This window comes from Eschrichtius robustus, chromosome 9 (genome assembly GCF_028021215.1).
Source record: "Eschrichtius robustus isolate mEscRob2 chromosome 9, mEscRob2.pri, whole genome shotgun sequence".
NCBI classification, from domain to species: Eukaryota; Metazoa; Chordata; class Mammalia; order Artiodactyla; family Eschrichtiidae; genus Eschrichtius; species Eschrichtius robustus.
The window spans coordinates 3665314-3683847 of NC_090832.1; the positions used below are offsets into that span (position 1 = coordinate 3665314).

General features: G+C 37.9%; 1 protein-coding gene across 1 annotated transcript in view; it reads left to right on the forward strand.

The window, feature by feature from the left end:
• The window catches only part of PDE10A (phosphodiesterase 10A), a 587420-nt gene that overhangs the window by 516895 nt on the left and 51991 nt on the right, over positions 1 to 18534 (forward strand). The window contains 3 exon segments of the mRNA XM_068550956.1: positions 3843 to 3985; positions 6418 to 6510; positions 8171 to 8357. Coding sequence (XP_068407057.1) covers positions 3843 to 3985; positions 6418 to 6510; positions 8171 to 8357 — 423 coding nt within the window.

Here is an 18534-nt window from a genome sequence, read left to right on the forward strand (position 1 = left end):
TTTTCACATTTTTCATTGAAAATATATAGAAATAAAATGAATTGCCTTGGTAATTGCCTTGGTAAAATAAAATGAATTGCCTTGGTAAAATGAATATTGGTTTTTATATTTTGATCCTGTATCCTGCAACCTTGATGAAGTCATTACTTCCAATAGTTTCCTAGTGGATTATTCAGGGCACTTTAAATATTCTTCTGATCTGTACTTAAGTTCCCTTCCTCATCTGTAATTCAATTAATGAATACTTTCTCCCACCCTCCCTCTCTCTCTCTCAAATCAGACTTGCCTTGAGCTTGTTTTTTAATTTGGACTCTTTGGTGTAAGCCAAAAGACGTCAACTACCTAACTCAGACTAGTTTGAGAGAATAAAAGGAGGGATTTCTTGGCTCTTACCACTGAAAACCTTGACATTTCAGACTTCTACAATTGCCAGACCTGGGGCCTCAAATTATGTTTTCAGGAATATGTCCTTTTCTGTCTGTCCAGCTCACATATGTGTGGTCCATGATAAAACACAGCATAATTTTACTTCTCCCTTTTTTGTATTTTAATCTTATATATTTTGGGGGCACAACCAGATATTGTAAGTCTTTTTTTAATTAGCTTTTCTATATTACACCTGTAACTCCTTACATATCATTTCCTAATGAATTTTACAGCTTCATTATAGTTTTAGTGGTTTCTTTGCTCATCACCTTTTCTTGTACCCCAAGTCTTCCCATGCTTTCTTGAATTTATCTATTTGTTTATTTTTGCTCAAGCTCATCTGTGTGCTTGAGAAATGTCTTTATTTTTCCTTATGACTGAATGCTAGTTTGACTTGGTAAAGAATTTTAAGTTTAAAATAAGTTTTCCTCAGAAATTTGAAGATATATTTCCACTGAATTTTAAATCCTCTGTTGCTATCAAAAATTATCTTCCGCTTGTAAGTAAACCTGTGTGCGCGTGTGTGTGTGTGTGTGCATGTGTGTGTGTGTGTGTCTGTGCGTGTGTGAGAGAGAATGTGTGTAGGAGCGGGGATGGCTTTTAGAATGACCTTCTGAGGCTTGGAGTTCATAAATATTACCAAAATATGCCTAGGATTTCTTTATTAACTCTTTTCCAGTATGTGAATGTCATTTCAAACTGAAAGTTTAATATTCGGGGAGAATGAGAAAGTAAACGTGTTTAGAGTCACTCATCTTAAAACAGAAGTCTTTCTTATTGCATGTAATTGTTTTCAGTCTATTTTCTTGACTTTTCAACATACTCAGTAACATTGTCACCTAACAGGAAAACTTTTGTCTCTTCAAATTTGTATACTCATGCTTTTTTTTACCTAATTGTGTGTTAATAATTATGATAACATGTCTTTGTCTTGTTCATAACTTTAATGTCTTAACCTTAATTGGTTAATTCTGATATTTTATCATTTTGTATTATGAAGACTGATATTTTCACATATTATCAGGATGTGTATGCATACCGATATATACACATGTACATATATATTTTTTCTTCTATTCCCATTCCACTAAAATTTTATCATGAATAATTACTGGATTTCATTACATATGTTTTTTGACAGCCATAAAGACAATCATATGATTTTTCTCCTTTGTTTTATTGCTTTATGACCTATAACAATAGACTTTACAATACTGGACAGTTATGAATAGAGTGTAATTTTAAAATATTGAACTTTTAAAAAATTTATTCCCAAGTTTGACTTGCTAATATTTGTATTTATAATTTTTCTTCTGTTTCCAAGGTAAATTGGTCTGTGATTTTCTTTTTTATAGTATCTTTGTCAATTTTTAGTATCAGTGACATTGCAGGGGTTGTAAAAATAACTGAAGAAGTTTTGTTCTGTCTGAACTTACAACAATTTAAATTAGATGGGACTTTATTTGTGAAGACTCTTAAGTAATTCGTATTTGAAATCATTTGGGCCTGCTGCCTTTTATGGGAATAAATTACTTTTACAGTATTTCAATTGTCTTTATGATTCTGATTCCATTCAGATTTTTCAACTCCTTCTGAATTCATTTCCTTTTTCTAGAAAATTGTCCATTTCATCCAGATTTTTATAACTATTGACATAAGTATGTGCCCAAGTATCAAGCAGCCAGCATGACCACTAAGGATGCAGATGTCACTGTAGATAATTTATTATGACTTAATAATTCTAGATCTCGTGAGTGTGCAGAATAGACGGGCGATGTTTCTGGGTTTGCCAGCAGTGCCACCCATAGCTCCCTTCCCACCTTCACGTTGTTCCTCCTCCTCAAGTATTTACTGAGAGTTCTTATATGTTCTAACCTAAGGGCTGGCAAATTCTTTTTAAGGGCCAGTAGTAAAGTGTTATGCTTCGTGGGCCGTACTATGTTGCAACTACTCAGCGCTGCTGTTGTAGCAACTGTGAACCACGCATAAAGGAATGCGCGTGGCTCCGTCCCAGTGAAACTTTATTTACAAACACAGGCAATGGGGTGGATTTAAATGGCCTGTGGACTTTAGCCGACCTCTGCTCTAGGCCTGGTTCTGGGCGTTTGGGATACTGTGGGGAAAAGGAAGCAGTTTCCACTGCCGAGGAACTCATCAGTCGGCTTGTGGCGGAGACAGGTCACCTGGAAATTCTGACACTCATAATGCCCAGTACTTGGTCCACGGCGTATAAGGCACAGCCAGTGTTTGCTGAATGAATGAGTACAGCTTATAATTGCAGGAAAGACAAAGATACAATATGAGAATGAACCAGGGTACCTAACCCACTCTGATTTCTTTTTATTTAATCTATAGGGTATTTTTACATGAGATTATATGTTTTCCTCTGGCCACAAGGTGGCCTATGTCCCTTTTGCATAGACTGTGTGATGGCTCTTTTTCTCTGAGAAGTAATTCTTTTTCTCTGAGCAGTAATTTCATGTCTGTCATCTTGAAGCTGCCAGAATTCTGAATATGGGTAAATACAATTTTTTGTGGCATAACTGTAATCCCAGCCCACTGGGGACAGTGAGAAATGTTAGGCATTAAAGACGTACTTGTTGAAGGGAATTGATGAACAAATGCGTGACAATGTGAATCCACAATTTTCCATTCAGAAATGGTAAGGCTTGTTTGATATAAGAGCATAGGCCATGGAAACAGCTAATATGAGTTCAAATACCAGATCCGTTTACTAGCCACATGATAGTGGACAAGTTAAGTTACCTCTCTGTGCCTCAGTTTTTCTAATGTGTAAAATGGGGGTTAAGTTTCCCCTGAATTAATATTGTTATTGTGAGGATTAAGTGAATTAATGCACATAAGTCTATAAAAACTATCTGGCACACAGTAAACACTTACTAATTGTTACACATTATTATTAGTGCAGCAAATAAAATGCAGCTGATGTAAATATGAACACTGTGTGTCTTATTGGACACACATTTCATATTTTTTACAACTGGTATGTTGTAAACACCAGCCAGTCAGAACGGATGCTGGCCTGAGAGCTGACAGAGGCTCAGACTAGGGCATCAGGGAGCCCTGAGAAGCTCTGGAAGAGTAGCCAGGGTGGCAGACAGGCTCTCAGGGAGAAAGGCCAGTAGCTGCTTTCCAGCCCACCCAGGAGTGTTGTAATATTCCAACATCTGCCCCCACAGCATGGACGGAGAGCACCTGCTGGTGTCAGCACCTTGACAGTGACAGAGAGTATTATTTTTTGTATTTATATGCCTATGTTTATTTAATTATAATGCTAATTTCCTACCCAGTTACAGTATAGACTAGCTGAAATTGATATTTATTTCTGATAAAGTTCACCTGTAAACTCTGTGAATCTCTCATTGGCTTACTCTTGTTTTCCCGTTTCCCTTTAGATATATGCAAAAAACCTGGTGAATGCCGATCGTTGCGCCCTTTTCCAGGTAGACCATAAGAACAAGGAGTTGTATTCAGACCTTTTTGATATCGGAGAGGAAAAGGAAGGAAAACCTGTCTTCAAGAAGACCAAAGAAATAAGGTACAGCTGGAAGTAGCGTGTCGGTTGCTGTGACGGCAGCTGTGCAGCTGCTCGGTGACCCACTTGTCTGTGCCTATTCACAGGTGTGCTGACAGCACTTGTCATACTGTGATATCATTCCCACCAGGACCCGCCTCCTGAAGGTAGTGCTTCTGGGAATGACCTTGCAGTGCCAGCGAAACCGCGCCTAGGAAGCTTTAGCGTCACTCCTGGAAATGCCGTCTTCCGGAGGCGGTCCTTTTGGAAATCATGTTGGAAAAACTTACTAGTGCTGCCAGGTAGGTAAAGGTGCACCCCACCTGGAGTCTGCAAGGTTTCCTGTGTCTAGGAGCAGGTGTGCTTAAACAATCCGGACCCCACCCTTCCCAGCGTATAGCGCTGTCTCAGAGTCCAGACCACAGTGGAAATTGACCAGGTATACTGGATAACTCAGCACATTATTCTATCCCCAACAGTTGGCTTAATCGATCACAGAGCACACTTTTGTTGCATCTTGAACCTGCAGCCTTCTTCGTTCTTTAAGTGGCAGCTGTTGTCACTTAGGTGAACAGAATGGCGTTTGGCTGGTAGAGGTGCGGTGGCTCAGTCCTATGACAGTCTGGGCACCTACAAGGGGTACTGTCACAGAACTGCGAAGAATCAAGCGTAACATGCAGATATTGTATTTTTTTAGATATTTGCATTACTTTTGCTTTATATTGATATATATTGTTTAACTACTTTTCCGCCTAGTACTCTAAAGTACCTTGGTAGTTACAACTTGCTAGTAAAATGCTGTTCCTTATTAATAAGAATTGCTATTCACTTGGGCCGTCTGTCATACAAGGAAACATAGGATGTGGTCTGCACTGGACCTCACTACTGCCCACCACTGGGTGCTTCCCATTCTATCATCCCGGGGTAATAGAACCTATATTCCGTACTCAACATAACTCTGACTTACAGGCACCATTTAGGTTTTTTAAAAAGTTGTTTTCCTTCTTGTTCGTTTGTTTAGAGTTCAGTAGATCAGTCTGGATATAGTCATTTAGGTAAAGTCATTTCTCTTGCTGAAGGTTTGAGTGTTCCCTCACAGTGCTGGCATTGATCTCATTTTGAAGATGTTAACTTGGGAGCCTGTATTTACAAGTGTGGGAAAAACAGTGAGGGGGATACGGTTGGCTGTAGCTCTCTCGGCTGACCGAGCGATGCCAGCCATTTATGTGAGGACTGGCCCCTCAGTTACGGCTTCCACTGACCGGAGGTAGCAAACCACACCGAGCTACTCCTAGACCAAGAAAATAAGCATAAACCATGAAGTGGATTCTGATTCTCTGCTCAAGGCACTCTAATTTGTTGTGGTCATGTTGTTCAAAGCACAAGAAAAGCGGGGCGAAAACAACCTTGCATTTTATGCAGCACAAGGTTGGGTTCACTTTTTGGTGTTTTAAGAAAGTTAGTTCTCTTTGGTGTCAATTCTCTTTTGAATTTTCCTTAGGGAAATCCTTAGGGTGGAGCTTTATTTCAATAATGATTATTTTCTATAATGCTGAAAACGTAATATTATGAAAGTAATTTTTGAGCTATTGAAATATGTAGATATTGTGATTGTAATCATCTTAACTAAGTTTTGAATGAATCCATGTTTGATTATAATATCGTAATGAGAAAACTATTTATAAATATAAGAATATTTTGTTAACATCTTTATTGGAGTATAATTGCTTTACAGTGTTGTGTTAGAATATATTTATGTATAAAAATGCTGATATTAGATATCAAAACATATTTAAGTGTAATGAGATAATGCCTGTATTTTGGCTGTTTTTAAATTTAACAAATTAGAGGAGTAAAAATACTACAGGTTGTAAACTGTGTTATTTTGGTACGGTAGTTGTATTGCAAATGCCTTAAAATGCAAGTCCTGTATCTCAAAGATCACAGATAACCTGTGGTTTTGGTTATATGTGTGCTGGAACGTACCCTGGCGTTGACCTGCATTCTTGTTTTTATTGTGCCACTCATATTTTAAGAGTGTTGGCAAGTTATTGAACCCATATGGGTCTCAGTTCACAGTGAGAATTAATTAAGACAATTTATGTTGAAGCATCTTGTAAATTACAAGGTATTTTGCAAGTATAAAAGATTATTATTGGTCAGTGCAGGAGAATGCTAGTTAATTTTTCAATTTCAGCTTGTGATTCGGTATAATTTAATACATCGTGAATTATATCTTAAAACAAGGTTCTCAAGTGGTTACTATGCAGTGTTTTTATGCTTTACCTTTATGTATTTTATAATAACATGATTTAGAGTATGTAAATGTAAAATTAATACAAGCCTTTAAAGTAAAACAATCTGTTTTATTCAGTATTTGGTGGTGCTGAAATGTCTCAAATTACTTTACAACATCTGTATTTTAATTACCACGTTCCTCTTTTTTATATGTACAGATTCTCAATTGAGAAAGGAATTGCTGGTCAAGTGGCAAGAACAGGGGAAGTCCTGAACATTCCAGATGCCTATGCTGACCCACGCTTTAACAGGTAAGGAGGAGTTTGTGTCCTCCGTCGGTTTCTCCTTTCCGGTCCCGCTTGGCCGAAGCCGCTGAGGTAGAGCCCTAGTTCTTCGTGTCCCAACTCAATTTTTTTTTTTTTTCCCCACTTGGTGCTGTTATACTGTCTTTGAACCAGCTTATTATCAGTAGTCAGTGTTTTCAGGTACTTATCAGTATAAAATGATGGAGTCTAAACCATTCATCATCTCCAGCTGCAGGGGTTTGAAATGTTATAAAAATAACTAAAAAGCAAGAGTTTAAATGTATAAAGTTACTTTTCTTCATTATAGTGTCATCATTTTGTCCTGAGCACATTCTTTATCAAACAATACCTTCAAAGGCTGTAACACATAGTGATAAAAGTACTTGTTCTGAGTCCTGGTTCTGTCCTTTATTGGCTCTAGAATGACCTGGAGTAAGTTACTTAATCTGGAGCCTCAGTTGTTTTCTCATCTTTAAAATGGGCACAGTAATACCTATTTTGTAGGGTTCTTTTTTCAGATTAAGATTTTAGGATTTTTAAAATATTCATAAAAGGTCTGGCAACTTTATATGACACAAAGTAGGAACTCAATAAGTTGCAGCCTTTATTGGATATTATTGAAGTGGATATTAGGATTGCTTATAAAGATTTTTTATTTTGTTTTGAGTGTCTTTGGAGAACTAGAAACCAGTTTATATCATTCGATTTTAATAAATGTCTCAAAATTGAAATCCCAAGGTTGACGCTCTGGCCACAGAAAGTAATGGCTCACATGTCTTGGCAGCAGTGCTCAGTGCATTCAGACACTGGGCTTCCTTCAAGAGACAATTAAATACCATAGGCAACAGGAGGCTTTTCAGGCGTCTGATTGATTAATGTCAGATATTCATGACTCGCATATAAACACAGCTGTATCCTCGTAATAGATTTTATCAATACGTGAAGAGTATGCTGAAAATCTCAGGTTTTTTCTTTTTTTTTTTAAATTTTTTATTTATTTATTTTTGGCTGTGTTGGGTCTTCGTCTCTGTGCGAGGGCTTTCTCTAGTTGTGGCAAGCGGGGGCCACTCTTCATCGCGATGCGCGGGCCTTTCAATGCCGCGGCCTCTCTTGTTGCAGAGCACAGGCTCCAGACGCGCAGGCTCAGTAGTTGTGGCTCACGGGCCTAGTTGCTCCGCGGCATGTGGGATCTTCCCAGACCAGGGCTCGAACCCGCATCCCCTGCATTGGCAGGCAGATTCTCAACCACTGCACCACCAGGGAAGCCCCTCAGGTTTTTTCTTAAAGGAACAAACTTGCTATTAAAGTACTTAAATATTGAAAATATTTACGTATCCTTATATAAAGCCTTTATACAAAAATGTATGGATCAACTATTAAGAACCTGAAAAGGCAAGCGACAGATTGTGAGAAAATATTTGCAAAATATACACGACTGTTGTGAAAAACTCTCTTGAAAACGGAACAAATTCGTTAGAATAGTTTTGAGAAGGTTTTAATAAAACACTTGCAAATGTCACGTTGTCTTTGAATTTAGACGCTAGCAGTTCCATAACAGTCAATTGTAGGAGAAGCAAAACTGAGTTGAGATTTACGATAGAACGTGTGGTTTATTTTCTTCTGCCTGTTCTTTCTTCTGTCGTCTTGCTCCTTGACTCTCGCGCAGAGAGGTGGACCTGTACACAGGCTACACGACCCGGAACATCCTGTGCATGCCCATCGTGAGTCGGGGCAGCGTGATCGGCGTGGTGCAGATGGTGAACAAAATCAGCGGCAGTGCCTTCTCTAAGACGGACGAAAACAACTTCAAAATGTTTGCTGTCTTTTGTGCTTTAGCCTTACACTGTGCCAATGTAAGTAATACTTTTTAAACACCTTTCTTACTACTCAATATTAAATTTTATAACCTTTTAAATAAAAGTTTTTTTGGTTTTTTTTTTCCCACTTCTTTTAGAAACCCCAAACAGCGATTCCTGGTTGTGCATGTTTTAGGAAATACCTTAAAATGCCTTGGAAGAAAAAAAATCTCCTAATTGTTACATTTATCTCAGTGTGTGAATTTGTTAAAAAGAAAAATGAAGTTAACCTAAGGGTAAAATGTTCGAATGTAAGGTTTACATTTCCTGATAATCTACTGATGTGCAGGAGGGGGTTATCCAAACCCTTAGCGTTTGTCACTTGTACCGCACTTGAGACTCTTGTACACAAAAAGAGAGTAATGACTCATGTCTTAACACCCGCCAGGAAAGTTTCCTTTGTGAGGAAAAGTGAGGCAGCCACTCAGCACCTTTGTCAGATGCCTTGTAGATGTTAACTCATTTAATCCTCACAACAGCCCAACCCTGTTTACTGAATAATAAGATGAGGCTCTGTTTATTTTATGAAGTCTCACTTTAAAACAGTTGAACGTATCATCTGTCTTTTAAGTTTTTATATTTTAAATGAATTAAACATTTAGTATTCTAGAAACTCTAGTAATCCTCTAATGACATCACTGGAATTTTGAAGTTAAGGAAAATTTTAGTAACCTTTTATAAAGCCAAATCAACATAAATGGGAATTATCACCTTAGTAGTTTAGAGAAACTGTCTTTTTGGAAATAGAACGGAGTTCCATAGGAGAAAGCATATCACTAATGGAAACAGTTAAAAGAGAAACAAAAATGGCAAAAAAAAATAATACTCTGGTGACTAGGGATAACCGTTTACAATGCGATTAGTGCTGTTTAGTAAGAGCTCCCGTCCCCTCTCTGCACCACCTGGGCCCTCTCATGGGGATATTTATTGTTACTCGGCCCATGCGAAATAAACTAGTGCAGTTGTCAGATACTTCTTACTTCAAACACTTTCTGTACCTATGTATCTCCTCATAAATAAAAATAATGACAGTATACTTTTTTTTTTTTTTGCTACACCACTCAACTTATGGGATGTTAGTTTCCTGACCAGAGATTGAACCCGGGCCCTTGGCAGTGAATACGTGGAGTCCTAACCACTGGACCGCCAGGGAATTCCCTACATTTGTTTTGTTTAGTTTAAAAGTTTCAGAGAATGTAATTTCCAGTATATTCTAAATATTGATTTTCATCATTTTAAAATGTATTCGATGGAATCTGTGTATTAGAACAACTTGACATTTACTATAGTCCAGTTAAAAAACACAATGACTAGCTCTTACGACTGAAAAATTTAGCATCATTCTTTTCTCTCTTTGAGCATGTGCTTCTATTATGCCACAAAAGTTTATTCTAATATATTTTATGCTTTATTTTGTTAATTACCCTAGGATAATAGTCTAAAACAAACATGTATAAGAAGGATTACAAATTAATTTTGACCTATAGTATTATGTCATTATTACTATATATGTGATCAAAGCAACCATGTTATTAAATTTTGATAATTATCAAAAATGAAAAGTACACATTATTGGAAACTGTTGTTTCTTAACGAGATGGCTGTGGCTTAGAACAAAAATAGTTAATGTACCCATTCTTAAATTTTACCTATCATTAGAATGAAACTAGGCTTGCCATAAATTTTTTACACTTTTTATTTTGAAATAATCTCAGGCAGAAAGCAAAGTCGCAAAAATAATACAAAGGATTCCCTTATACCTTTACCCATGCTCCCCCAAATGTTAATATATTAAATGTGAATATATTAGCATTTTTGCTTTGATATTCTTTCTTTCTCCTTCCCTCTCTTTCATTCATAGGTATCATTTTTCTCTGATACATTTGAGAGTATGTTTCAGACAGTATGTCTCATAACCCCTAAATACTTCAGTTTGTATTTTTTACAAACAAGGACGTCTTCTTTTTCTACTGCATAATTAAAAATAAAGAAATTCACCTCGGTACTGTATTAGTTTGTTAGGACCGCCATAACAAATACCACAGACTGGGTGGGTCAAAGGACAGAACATTATTTGTCCACAGTTCAGGTGACTGGAAGTTAAAGGTGAGGGTGCTGGCAGGTTTGGTGTCTTCGGAGGCCTCTCTCCGTGGCTTATGGACGCCTTCCTCCTCCCTGTGTCTTCACGTGGTCTTTTCTCTGGGCAAGTCTCTGTTCCACTTTCCTCTTCTTACAAGAACACAAGTCATGTTGGGTTAGGGCCCACCCTAGCGACCACATTTTACCTTAATCACTGCTTGAAAGTCCCCATCTCCAAGCACAGTCACATCTAAGGTACTGGGGAGTAGGGTTGCAGCATATGAATTTGGGGGGGACACAATTCAGCCCCTCACAGGTACTGTACTGTTGTCTAATCTACAGACCCCTTTAATCTCTAATCTGGAACCCTTCCTTACTCTGTCTTTCATGAGCTGGGCATTTTTGAAGTGTATGGGCTGGTGTTTTGCAGAGTGTTTCTTATTGGGGTTTTGTCTGGCATTTCCTCATGACTGCATCAAGGTTATCATTTGACAGGACTATCACAGATGCTGTGTTCTCGTGGCACCCACTGTGGGAAGGCTCGTGGCCCATTGCTGGTGATGTTGACCTTTACCACTCTGTTACGGAGGCATCTGCCTAGTTTCTCCACTGAAACGTCCTTGCCCCTCTTTTCACTATTTTAGAAGAGAGTTTACACATAAGCCTCGATATCCTTTGTGCTCTCTCTCTCTCTCTCTCTCTCTCTCTGCATACCAATACCTACTTGTAACGCCACAGAATTCCTTCCAGCCATTTCATTTCCATCTTTGGAACTTTGTTCTTTGACCTTGAGAAATGTGGCCCCTACTACTCAGCGTCAGTTTTGTTTGTACTTGTCACTTTTATTTTTAGGGAAGCCATAAGAATTGTGTTCATTTTGGGTAGATGGGAACAGGAAGCGTTTTATTATGGCAATTACTCTTAATCTGAACGCCACCTGAGCTAAGAGGCCGAAGAGTACTGACAATTCTGTCATCAAAAATTATTTTTAATGATTTATCAGCTGAAAATTTATTTAGGTCCACCTTCAGTGTCTTATGAAAGCTTTAGAAACCACTTTTAGACCTTATTAACACCAATATTTAAAATTTTAAATTATCTCTTTGCTTTAAGAGGTTTTTGTATTAGTGCAATTTGAGAAAGGGGTGATTTGAAATGGGATGTGGGAAAAGGTCATTTTTAGGTAAATATACGTGTGAAAGTTAAGGCGGTGGAAATTGGTCCTCTTATAATCTATCCATGTCTTCATGTATCCCTTGAAGAATTACTGTGTACTTCCCAGAATACATAAATGTCAGTTTCAGCACTATGGTGTTGATTCAGCTGTGCTGTGAGGTGAGCTAGCCCAGTGGGTTCAAAGTTCTTCTGAACACTGATTGTTGCATCATGAAACCTGGACTCAGTCACGATTAAGTGATTACACCAAGCTGAATACCAAACTGAAACAAGAAAAATAACACTCCTTCTGAAAAGTCATGAATAAGTTAACAGGCATTCTATTTTTTCGTTGATTATTTAGGGTAAAGTTAGTGGAGTTCGTTTGTAGTGAAACAAACTTGTAATTTTTATAAACGCTTTGAAACTCACCAAAACTATTCCTGCTCTCCAGCAATGACCGGTAGTGTATGTGCCACGGTTGTAGTAAGTCATCACCCGCAGACAGGCTCCGGATGTAAAACCCTCCCAGGTTGAGCAGACCCAGGGCTGGTTGCCTTGAAGGTGCATGTTGAAATCCAAGTAATGCAGCTTCAGCTCTCTGTGGAGTTAATTACCCCTTTTTTTAACTGCAATATTTCTTCTCCTCATGAAAGCTTTAAAAAATTATATAGTTTTTGACAGTTTCTCCAACTCAAAAAGAGTAACAGCCTCTGACGCTGCAGCTTCAGGGTACCTCCTCTTCTCCGCTTCCCTTCCCCTGGCCTTCCAGTCTGGGGTTATTTCTGTTCCAATTCAGAAAAAAGACCAATTCACATACCTTCTTTAAAGTAATACTTGCTTTGTTGAAGCAAGCATCCTTCTAAAGAAAAAAGAAAAAGCAGACAACGCCCAATTTATGTCAGTTTCAATAAGCCAGCAGTTGGTTTCTTTACAAGAGAGTTTCTCAGCGCTTTCTTCAGCTGAGGATGTCAGATCATAGACCTCTAGGGTAAAGACCAAGACCTGGATTCCAGTCCTCACTCGGGCGCTTACATGATGTTTCTTTGAGCAAGTCTGCTTCGCAGTTTTGAACATTTTTTTCCCCAAGCATCTTATGAAGATTAGTTAAAAACAAAAACTTGTATTAGCATTTTCCCAAGCAATTAATCATATCCATGGCTCCCTGCTTTACCTCAATGTTCTACTTGTTTCTAGAGAATATACATGAATATTTGTTTAGATCGCAAATATGAAGAAGCGTTGTGCAGTGTGAAGTGCCTTGTAATCATTGGCTACTAAGTCAGATTAAACAGGTTGGTCCTGGGAAATTCAAATATTTCTGCTCCCGAACAGATTATTATATCCTTAACAGGAGCATTTTACCACATGTAAAAGGCTTCTAATACTGAATGTGATAAGGTAAGAGCATCTCTTATTGTTCAGCTCAGTGGTCTTGTTTGAGTGAAAGGCCTGTCCGGGAGGCATATGTCTTTATTCTTCTTTAGTTCATCTGTAGATCTCTTAGGTTACACACGTTTTATTGGATTAAAGGGGCACGTCTCTGACTGGCGACATCTCCATTTTATTTTTGACAGATAATTGATAGTACTGTCAATGGAATGGTAACCCTTTAAAAAGAGTGAAAGAGATTTTTAAAACTAAAAGAGTCAATTAATTTACTCATACTTGTGATTTTAAAGAAACAATTTGATATGATGCAAAAAAGCTAACAGGATAGTAAATACCTGTTATGTCCTTTGCCTAGAAAAAAGGAGTCCTTTAAAAGCAGATTAGCTATGTACATTTTGAATCGAGAGACATTTAACATTAAAGGAAGGTGGAAAAAATCATTATTAAAATGAAACCAATTGGCTAGGAACAGATTTAATAAATGGTCCAAACTTTATTCATTCCTGAATTCAACCACCAAGTACTGCGTGTCTTTTCTCTACAAGAAGGTGACTATTAAGGTGACTATAATATAAGAAGTCCTCTCAATCGATGTAACACTGACTCTGGGACAGGCACTATTCTGGACACTTTACGTATAAAAACTCGTTTCATTAGTCCCACAACAATCCTGAGTGAGTATCATTAGCTCCACTTGACAGGAGGAAAACTGGACACGTAGCGTTTAAGTGATTTGCGGAAGGTCTCACAGCAAGTGTGTGACAGAGCCAGGCTCTGCATGTGTGTACGCCTGGCTCTGGAGCCCTGGCTATGCTGTCCTTCACTTGTCTTTGAGAACGACAGCATTGTAAACACTACCTAGGATTTGGTCAGGGAAAAAGTATCATTGCTTTGCATTTGGTGCTGTGGTGTCCATAAACTAGAATAACCGTGCAGGCAAAGGAAGTCACACATCACATGGTGTATTTTTTCAACAGTATACCTTTAATCACTCAATTCTTTTTTTATCAACTCAGTTCTTAGGGGGCGTAAATCTGTTGATGTTCCCTTGTGTTGGTCTCTTCTTTCTTGGATTTATTCATCCATGCATTCATTTACTTATTTACTTGATCTTTACTTATTTACTCAAATTGATCCGGAATTACCTGCCCTGCGGGAGACCTACGTGACCTTCACAGAGTCCTCAGTTCAGTAACTGGTCTCAGTAGCCACAGCGAGGTCCCTCGTCCCACACAGGCCTTCAAGTCCCAGACCACGAAGCACAGCCTCTGCTGGGTCTGGTGTTTCTCTCGCCCACTGCAGCACTGTTTTATGCCGCTAAATACATAGCCCAGGGTTCCTTGCTCACACCCCTGTGTAGTGTGTCTTTCATTTTAGGTTTATTTAGGGGACCAAATTAATTTTATTAACGATATCACTTAATGCTGTTGGCAAACATCATATTGAAAATTTGTACTCTAGCAAATATTTTGTCAATTAGGTTGGAAACGTGAATTGCGTAGAAAGGGGAAAAGAGCACACAGTTTATAAGGGCAGAAGTTAAGTTACTTTTATCTTGTGGATTGCCCATACCCAGTGGCATGCTGGTAAAGCCTGCTCTCTACCCAAGAAGAGGCCTTATTTGTAGCGTTTCCCAGTTTCTGTGGAGTGCGGGCTCCCACTACGGACTCTCTCAAGCTCCCACATGACGTACTGAGCGCAGACTTGCGAGGCGATGTGCATAGTCGGCACTTGCAAGACAGCACAGACGCCCCTGCCACTCAAGAATCCTTGTGCCGGTGTCGTCCAAGATGAGCAGATTGTAGCTGCCAACAGCACTGAGAGCTTAACGGCCTTTGCCCGAGTTTGTTCTCAGTTCCTTAAGCGCGTTACTGCGCTGAACCCGCGTATTCTTTCTGGCTTGGGTACTGCAGTGTCCACAGTCTGTACCTGGGAGACTGAGGCACGGAGAATTAGGTAACTTACTTAAAGGTGTACCGTTAGTGAACGTCGGAGAGGAGATTCAACCCAGGCAGGTGATGCGGAGTCTGGTTCTTAGTTGCTTTACCTTTAAGTGATTCCAGGCCTGTCATGATGTGAATAATATTAGGGCATCCTCCAGACATCACCGTGTCTACTCGCAGTGATGATTGTTGTAGAAATAGGCACAAGAAAAACATTCTGAAGCATCACTAAGTATTCTTGGATGCCAGTAATTAGGGATGCCATTTTATAAAATTATAAGTGGTGGTATTTTTACCATGTGGTAGAAATATGCTAGGTTATATTCCCGTTTCCAGGTCCTCTTTCTTCTATCTTTTGTGACTTTTCCATATCCTAGAGCCTAAGATTGAAACATCATCAGAATAAATGGCAGCCACCTCTGCTTGCAGTCTCTTCCGGCTAGACAGTGAGCCCAAGATTAATTCCTCAGCTGTCATAGGCAATTCATGCAAAATCAGCTTAGACAGCGTGGTTTTCTCCTTCATTAATAATTTGCAGTAGGATGGATACGTTAAATCATTTACTAATAATATTACATTATATTATTTTCTACTGTTCATATTGAAGGGCATTTAGAAAACGGGGACCAAAGTAGCTGTAAAATTTGCCAAAACTAACTATTTTTTGCCGTAAAGTTAAAATGCATGTTACTTCCCTACACTGACTACAAAATAGAATAAAAATAACATAAATAAATAAATTTAAATTGAATAATTTATATATTTGTAAACATTATAAATTTATTGAAACTATAAATATAAGTTTATAAATAAAAATAAATAAAAATATAGCTTATTCTAATTGGAGGTCATAAGCTTGTAAAATGATAAATGACAGGATTTTTGTGAGAGTTACGTGAAGCAGTGCATGCAAAGCACTTAGAACGCTGCCTGCCACAGAGTTAGTGCTCACTAGTATTAATGACTGTAATAGCAGTATTATTTTGCTGCCTAACGTATAATAGCTACTTTTACTAGCACCCCCCCCCCCATACAATTACACTGAATAACAGGTAATACCGAATCACGGTAAATACTGAGTAAATCCTGTTGACTGTTCACCCTCCTACAAGAACCTACAGTATCATCTCGAGTGGAAGGCAAGTGACAGTCCATTGAGGGGTAGGAGGAAATTGTGAGAACTTCTTTTAGGTAAATGATATTAAAGAAACTACAGTTTCTTGATTGGTCATACACGGATGGAGCTTTCATCCAGTTCATGCGTCAGGTCGTTGTGTCTTGTCCAGGGTGTGGAGTCCCCCTGTGACAGAGTGGGCCTTCTACAAGGAGGAGGAGGTGACAGTGGTGTCCAGCCTGCACTTTTAAGCCCCATCCTGGCTTTTCCTCAACCGTATCCGGAGGACAGCTTTGCAGTGTACATTCATTTCCATTGTACTACCAAGGATTTGCTGCTATGAGGCAAAGCACTTGGAATAGTTATTAAATTCACTGATTATTTACACATATTTCTTTCACAAAAAGGTAACTCCAAATTGCTGATCTTTTCTGATGACAAATGACAATGTCTTGTTACTTAGAAGACATATTCAAAGAAATAAGCATTTAATCTGAACTTTCAAATTGCAAGTAACATTAACACTGAAAAAGAAGATAATTGCTTTTCCAAATAAACTCATGCCATAAAGAGAGTACTTTGAAAACGGATGTTTTCATCACCCTCATGTGACTTTTTTTGCTGAAATTTATGTGTCACGTATTCAAATTATCACATACCTTTACAAAGACTGGGAGCAAACTTTTTAAAAAATCTTTACTGGGGTTTATAAATATCCAGTGAACTGCGTGCGTTTAGAGCATACAGTTTGACAGGTGTATATGCACACAGCCCAGTGCAAGCATCACATCAAGATGACGGATGTACCCATCACCCCCTCAAGTTTCTGTGGCCCCTTTGTGATCCCTTCCATGGGACCCTCCCCATCTTCATCCCCCAGTTTCAAGTAACCACTGACCTACTTTCTATAACTTACTTTGCATTTTCTAGAACTATTTTTTATAATTGGAATCATAAAATCTGTGTTCCTTTTTACCTGGCTTCTTTCACTTAGCACACTTATTTTGAGATTCATCCATGACATTGCGTGTGTACATAGTTCATTCTTTTTTATTACTGAGTATTCCATTGAATGGGTATGAGCTGTTTATTTAGTCACCTGTTGATGGACATTTGAGCTATTTCATTTCTGGCTGTTACAAATAAAGCTGCACACGTCTTTGCGTGGGCATACGCTTTAATTTCCCTTGAGTAAATCCCTAGAATGGTGGGGTCATCCGGTGAGGGGATGTTTAAGAAACTGCCCAACCGTTTTCCAAAGTGGTTGTACATTCCCAATATCATTGTGTGTGTTCCAGTTTCTCCACATTTGCCATCTCCATGTCTTCTTTGGTGAAGTGTCTTCTCAAATCGTTTGCCTATTTTTTGTGTGTGATTGTCTGGTTTATTTTATTGAGTTTTTTTTTTTTTTTTTTTTTTCACTTTTAGATGTTTTATTTATTTATTTATTTATTTTTAATTTTTTTTCTCTTCAAGATACAGGTTTATTTTAAACATAATCATATAATTGTATCTAAAAGGTAATACATTCTTAATATCATCTAATAAGCAGTCTTCTGTACAATGTGTAATTTCTCCCTATTTTCTAGGCTTCCTCTTTTTTTTTTTTTTTCACACACACACACTGTATTTTATTTTTACAAGAGATAAATAGACTGACACCAAGCATTGTACATGGATGACCACAACAAAAGCAACAATAATTGCAATTACCAAACATGAAACACACTCATACTATGTCATAATATTGACATTCAGTCCAGCAATCCTCCACTGTAACAGCTCCTTTACTTTGCAGTGAAAATTGATTTGTATATTCTTTGCCTCTGAGTCCTTGTGGGATTTTTTTTTTTTTTAATTCAGACAGAAAGTCACAAAAATTATACTCATCCTCATCAGTTCACTCAGTCCCATGTAATTGATTTTTTTTTTCATCTTGATCTTTTGTTAGCACTTTTATGAGTTCATCTGTTTTTCATTAGAGTTCTGAAAATGCTTATTCATTCAGTTCAGCAGTACAGTTAGTTACCAGAAACCTGTACTTGTCAGAGATTTTTCCATGAATTTCTTGAAGATGAAAGCCTTTTATAGGAACATATTTGCAAAAGCATCAGAGTACACCCAGAACTGTCTGTAAATGACAAAAGACTTAAAAATGACCACTGTTAAAGATTTGATGTTTGAGTTTTAATAGTTCTTTTATATATTCTAGATACAACTCATCTATCAGATTGTTTATTTGCAAATATTTGCTCCCAGTGTTTGGCTTGTCATTCTCCTAACAGTTTCTTTCTAAGAGCAGTTCTTATTTTGAAGAAGTCTAATTTATGATTTGTTCTTTTTATGATCATGGTTTCAGCATTGTATCAAAGAAATATTTGCCTAACCTAAGACCACAAAGATTTTCTCCTATGTTGTCTTCTGGAAGTTTTATAGTTTTACATTTTGAGTAAACTTTTGTATACGGTACAAGGTAAGGATCAACATTTGT